Here is a 6,602-nt window from a genome sequence, read left to right as displayed (position 1 = left end):
TGCAACATTACTGTTCATGGCAGTGTGAACTGCCTAACGTGCAACTCTGTTTGCTGTGAAGGTGGGACCATGTGGGAGGTATGTCTTGTGAATGTGGGTTTGTAATGGCCATATGTTTGTGGACTTTCCATCTCTACCTTGGCTTCCTGTACTTACAGTGTATGTGTGTTGATATGGCATATGTGTCGCCTATAGTGATTGATGTTCCTGTCTTATTCTACTTTCAGGACATTGTTGTGGTGCAATCTGGCCCCTACCTCACCTGTTGCCTCACTTGACCCATCTCTCCAGCCACTGCCTGCTCCACTGTGATCCTTGCTACATATTGTTTCTCCTCCGTCACTCACACATACATTTCCAGGACAATGGGTCAACTGTTACACACGTAATGGATGTATCTTTGTGCTCATGACAATAAAGACGTAGGCAGTAATTTTGTTTACTTTGGATGTGGAAGTGCAAGGGTTGATGAGTGGGGTTATGGCGGGTGGGCTCACCAGAGTACTTGGGCAAGCTGTGGGTAGTCAAAGTCCAGTATGGTGGCCATGGGAGCACAAGACATGACAGGGAACAGTCAACAAGGTGCCTCAGTGACACCTAAGGGAGAATATTCTGGTGAGGGTCACTTCCTGGTGGTAGTCTCGGTCTTGGCATCAGTTCCAGCAGGATGTCTGGTTGGACATCCTTGCTTGTGTTGGGGCTCATCGGCTACAGGGGTATGAGTGCTGTTGTCCTGTGGGTCTTTTGGCAGGGCTTCCATTCCACTAGCTGCCGCTGACGTAGAGGGCTCAGAAGTGATGTGGGTCATGGAAGGGGCCTGCTGGTGGGAGATAGACTCACGTAGGATGGTGGTGAGTTCCTTCAGCACCCGTGCCATGGAGGCCATCGTGGCATTGTGGGTCTGCCACTGCTGCATAGCCTCCTGATGGTATTTACTCTGCAGCCTTTGGCTCTCTTTCACAGTGGCAAGGATCTGGCCCATGTGTCCTGGGTTTGATGGTATGCACCCAGGATTTCTGCTTCGACTGAGAAGAGAGCATGTCTGTACGCCGCAAAGGAGGAAAGGGCCTTGGCAAAAAGGGTGCCAAGAGGCACAGGAAGGTGCTCTGGGACAACATCCAGGGCATCCCCAAGCCAGCCATTCGCCGCCTGGCACGCCGTGGCAGAATCAAGTGCATCTCTGGCCTCATCCATGAGGAGACCCGCAGTGTGCTGAAGGTTTTCCTGGAGAATGTAATCTGGAACGCAGTCACCTATACTGAACACCCCAAGAGAACGCGCCAGGGATGCACCCTCTATGGATTTGGTGGTTAAACGCTACTCTCTGAGAAAGTAAAAAACACCAACCTCATCCGTTGGGCCACTTCTCACCTCCCACTGCCACTCGCCCCATGTGCTGGTGCCCCTGGCACAGTGTGCCCACTCCCAATAGCACCAGGCCCTTCATTGTCTGGGGTGTGTGCCCTTGACTCTGGCCCCTGTACTGTGGGGCACACTTCTCATTCAGATGTCCCTGGAGCACAGGTATGGGGTGGAGAGGCTGGCTGAGGTGTTGTAGCCTCATGGGATAGGGAATCTGGTGTGTCCAGGGTGGGGCTGCTGGGAGTGGACTGTCCAGTCGCCCCAGGTGGCCCAGGAAACACGTCTCCATCCAGACATCCACTGGGATCTTCCTCACGGGGACGGCTGTCAGAGCCTGGCATCCTCTGCTGGATGGCAGTAGCAGGGTTACTTATGGATGGAAAGAAGGAGAGTTTGTATGTGGATGTGTAGTTGTCATTTCCATGGTGTGGTGTATGCTGTGGCTTAATTTGCTTCCAGTGATGGCAGGGACAGCTGCAGCACTGCAGACATTGATTTGGTTATGGGTACTGTGCCATGGTTTACATGTGCCATGGTGGGTTGTGGATAGTAATTGGCATTGTTGACATTGCCATGTGCTGGGAGGCAATTGTAGCAAACAGTAGGTGTGGGCTGTGATATGGATGTCCATGCAGGTGTCCCACTGTGAAGCGGGACAGTTAATTTTAGCTCTGTGGGGTGTGAGGCATTGTGGGAGTTGTGGTTCTTCACATTGTGTTTGTTATTTGTGCATTGGGGTAGTGTGTGGGTATGGGGAGAGGAGTGGTGTGGCATGCAGGCGAGGGGTGTAGGGTGATTGGGGGTATGCAATAGTGTTGGATGGTGTGGATAGGCGATTGGTGGGTACGCATGCAGGTTAGGAGTGGTTGTTGTTTTACCAGTGTTGAGCCCACCGTCAATTCCACTAAGTCTCTCCGGATGCATGATGTCCAAGACCTTCTCCTCCCAGGATGTTAAGTCAAGGGGTGCAGGTGGGGGCCCACTGCCAGTCTTGTTCAGGTCGACCCTGAGCCTGGACTTTCACCCTGAGGCCGTTCCACCTCTTCTTGATATCCTCCCTTGTGCATTGATAACCCCGTTTTCCTGGCCAATGATGTTTGCTGGACCTGGACTCCCATCAGTTTTGGATCAGCTCTGACGATCTTGTCCACCATGATCCGCAACTCATTGTCTGTGAACCTTGGATGCTTCTGGCATGACATGTTGGGGACGAGTGCTGTCCAGGTAGGGTGCAGTGTGGGGTGATTGGTGATGTGGGGTGGTTGGTTGTGGGTGCTGGTGGGTTGTGGTGGTGGTGTGTGCAAAGTGTACAATGTGCAGGTGTTTTATGTGTATGGGGTGTCCTTCATGGCTCATGTCTCTCTGGCTGGTCGTGGTGATCGCATGGGATTGCTGGTTTGGGTGGGTGTTTTATATGGTGCTGTGAGCAGGTGTGTGTGGTATATTTATGTGTTTCAGGTTTGGGGTACACAAACTGTCCAATGGGGTGTTGGCTACTATTGGCAGTGTGTTTCTATATTGCGGCAGTGCAGACCGCAGTTGGTTTACCGCCTTGCATGTACCGCTGTGCTGGAAAATTACTTGTAATAGGGTGGTCGGAATGGGCTTGGCATGGTGGGGCCGGCTGTTGATCAGTCAGCTTTTCACTGTCAGACGGCCTGGCAGTGTTGGTTTTGTGGCTATATTTGAGTAGTTTGTTCTTCAGACTTGTAATACAGCGGTACGGTGGTGGCATTTCGCATGGCGGTCTTGCCCAAACACCACCAAGGTCGTAATGATGGCCTGACTCTGGCACAGGTCTCCTATAATGATCTTTGACGGTATTGACTTTTCAATTACCGATCTTGTCTTTTCAGACAGATTGTTGTTCTGAGGCAGGAAAGTTCATGTCAAGTTTTTGCTTTGGTCTACCAAAAGTTGTTCCAGAGATGTAGCTTTGGGTAGATGTGCTGGTTTAATTGAGTTCAGACTAATTTTACTGCAGTTCTTGATTTACTTTGCATCCTCCATCTCAGTTTAAGGATTGTTTCTCATTTAAGTGTAGCACTTGATAGAGCTTTCAATTTAGTGATGTCGCTCATGTCACAAAAGTCATCAGGATGTGACAGTTCAAGTTTATGAAAGTAAAAGAGTAAAAAACAAACGCAGAAAGCTGCACCGACATGCAATTTCTATGTGCAATTGCTTGAACTTCAGAGTTCAACTGAGGTGCCTTTTGAATTAAATCAAAAACAACAAGTGATGGACGGAATGCTGAACATTGTCAAACATTCACCCCCAGTACAGTGATCTGGGCCTAAATCCATCGTTTTTTTGCTGCCCATGCCATTCCAGTTTTGACCCAGCCATATGCAAATCAGTCTTGACCCTGTTCCCCATGGGCACTGGAATCAAGCTAGCCTGGCTGATGAGGGGTGAAACCCCGAAACCGGTCCCAGGATCCTTGTTTCCGGTCCAGGGAGGACCTGGCCTGGCAGTTTGGGCTGGACTGTTCCCATGAGGAACAGGGTCAAGACTGATTTGCATATGGCTGGGTCCAAACTGGGGTGGCATGGTGAGCAAAAGAACGATGGATTAAACCCAGATCTGTGACTGGGGGTGAGTGTTTGCATTGTCAGCACTCCGTCCATCATCCTTTTGTTTCGAATTAAATCACCTGTCAGAAAGATAAAACTAATTTTTAAATGTAAATTAGACTCTAGACTAACAGCGCAAATAAAAACATATTGAATTGTTAGTAAAATGTTATTGATTAATGTGTTTAAAATTATGTGTATGTGAGAGCAATGCAGTTCTCAGTTGTACTTAATGAAATGTAATAACAAAGCTGTTCAATTTACATGAAATGTATCATTCATATTGGTGAAATATTGTTAACGTGAACTTATAATTCACTTATAACGTGTTTCACCAAAAAAAAAAGTAAAAGCATTTTATATTTTCTCTTGCATTAGCATGAGTGAGGCCTGATGAATCTTGTAATTTGTGATTGTGTTGTAAGTGTTTTATCATTCCCTATCTGAACTTTCTTTTAGGTTATGTTCTCATGAGAAGTTTAGCTACTTGTTAATAGGTTCCATTGTTTGGTGTCCTTGACGGAAGAATGGTGTGAAACATGGATTGGCTTCATATACAATTGTTTCATTTGTGTGTCCAGTCACACAGATGGAAGATGTTCCCACAACAGACCTGGGAAGAAATTGGACTGTTTCATGTTGGAGTCATACGATTAATTCCCATTGGATGTTGCCTATTCAATGTGACATGAACTGATACCTTTGACGAATCAGAATATTTTGTGAATTCAAAAATACTGATGGGCTTATGAACTTTGAGCAGTCTTGAGCAGTTCTTTGCAGACACCAGATGCTGTTCCGATGCTTACTGATCCTGATGCTTTGCTGATGAAGATTCCCTAAATGCTGTACCCTTGGAGCAGAATATCCCTCTCAAACATTGTCTCTTTGAAATGCACTTTTAGACTTAAAAATCTTTTTATTTTTCCCTTTAGAAGACTCTTGATCAATCTTCTGATTCCATTGCTTAGTTTCCTTGATGAAAAAACAGTGTGCAACATGGATTGGTTTTGTGTAAAAAAAATTCAAATGTGCATCGAGTCACACGGATTTGAAGATGTTCCCACAACAGACCTGGGAGGAAATTGGACTGTTTCATTTTGGAGTCATACAATTAATTCCCATTGGATGATGCCTATTGAAGGTAACATGAACTGATACCTTTGATGAATTTGAATGGTTTGTTAATTCTAAAATACTGATAGACACATGAACTTTGAGCAGTCTAAGCAGTCTTGAGTATTTTTTTTGCAGACCCGAGATGCTTTTCCAATGCTTGCTGATCCTGATGCTTTGCTGATGAAGATTCCCAGAATGCTTTACCTTTGAAGCGGTCTATTCCTCTCAAACATTGTCTCTTTGAAATGCCCTTTTAGACTTAGAAATATTTTTATTTTCCCCTTCAGAAGACTGTTGATCGAGCTTCTGTGATGCGGATGCTTTCCATTTTTACTTATCTTTGTTTAACTTAGTGACCTGCAGTTTGAGAGTATCTCTTTGCAAGTTGTTTTTGTCCTTTTTATGATTTTTGTCTTTTGCCCACATGTGTTTTGCCGCACACATGTATTTCTCAGATTTGATTAGTTATAGGGTTGATCTGTGTCCAGCCAAATAATATTTTTGACTCTGCTGAATATAAATTGACCAATGATTGGTATTTCTGAGCAGCAAAATATCTTAGTATCTCAGATATTCTAGTTGATGTTATGTATTACTGTTAGTGAATGCTTAGTTGTATTAATGTTATTTCACCTAAATCTATTCAAGCACAATGATCAAATAGCTTTATAATTTGGTTTGCATATTGTTTACATGACTTTGAGCCTGTGTTTGTAACACATCCTTAACTTCATTTCCTTGAGTTTTTCTTTGTGCGGCCACATTGGTCATGGTGTTTAAAATATTTGAGTTGGTATTGAAATTTTGTTGATGGTTCTACCACACTACTTACCGGGTCCCAAGACTGATCAACCTTTGTGAGCATTTGATTCCTGCAAAGGATGAAAAATGCTACAACACATTTAGTGACAATATGTTACACACAACAGAGAAGTGAAATAGGTTTAAGGATTTATGTCATGTTCTGCTAATGCTGGTAAACAATAGCAAGTGTATTGACTGAAAGCTTGCTACTCATAGTAACTCTTCATACCCTAAATTATTTCAGGAACCAAGAGTTCGAGTTTTCTCCCCATTCAGATATTTCAAAGTGCTGTATGTGTGCTTTCATTTATTGATATTTATACTTGTGTTATATAGGACAAATTAACTGAATTTTATCCACTTCAGAGCACTTTTGGGGGAATCATAAAGGTTGTGGTTCCCTATAATTGCCTTTTGTACATCAGTGAAAGATACAAAAAATAAGAGCCGTAGGGTCAGCAGGAAGGTGGGAGGATCACTCTCTTTGTCTCCTGGATATACCTTTGTATTTAAGGACTTTGTTTTTGCTGAATCACACAAGTAAGTTCGAAAACTGTTGTATAAGGGCGTTGTTTGTTTGCTTGGGCATGCACCAGTATTTTCTTTTAAGTAATTAGGTTTTTAAATGTTATAGTGGTGGGTGGCCTGGAGTTTTAGTATAGGCCCAGTTGTTATTTATTTTGTATGTCATTGATTTTTCAACTTTTGTAAAGGAAAATTGTTGCACAGCTCAGTACCTTT

At 44.3% G+C, this 6,602-nt stretch overlaps 1 protein-coding gene across 1 annotated transcript; it reads left to right on the top strand.

The window, feature by feature from the left end:
* The first annotated feature begins 1,038 nt into the window (after positions 1-1,038).
* On the top strand, positions 1,039-1,314 carry LOC138267134 (uncharacterized). Its single transcript, XM_069215987.1, has one exon. It carries the CDS (start codon positions 1,039-1,041, stop codon positions 1,312-1,314), a length of 276 nt encoding a protein of 91 aa, XP_069072088.1.
* The last annotated feature ends 5,288 nt before the right edge of the window (positions 1,315-6,602 follow it).

The sequence above is a fragment of the Pleurodeles waltl genome, chromosome 12 (genome assembly GCF_031143425.1).
Source record: "Pleurodeles waltl isolate 20211129_DDA chromosome 12, aPleWal1.hap1.20221129, whole genome shotgun sequence".
In the NCBI taxonomy this organism is placed as follows: domain Eukaryota; kingdom Metazoa; phylum Chordata; class Amphibia; order Caudata; family Salamandridae; genus Pleurodeles; species Pleurodeles waltl.
Note: the sequence above shows the minus strand (reverse complement) of the source record. Positions and strands in the feature narration are given on the sequence as shown.

What these genes read in the sequence shown, in the direction of transcription:
- LOC138267134 (XM_069215987.1), top strand. Translation starts at nt 1,039, where the DNA reads ATGTCTGTACGCCGCAAAGGAGGAAAGGGCCTTGGCAAAAAGGGTGCC.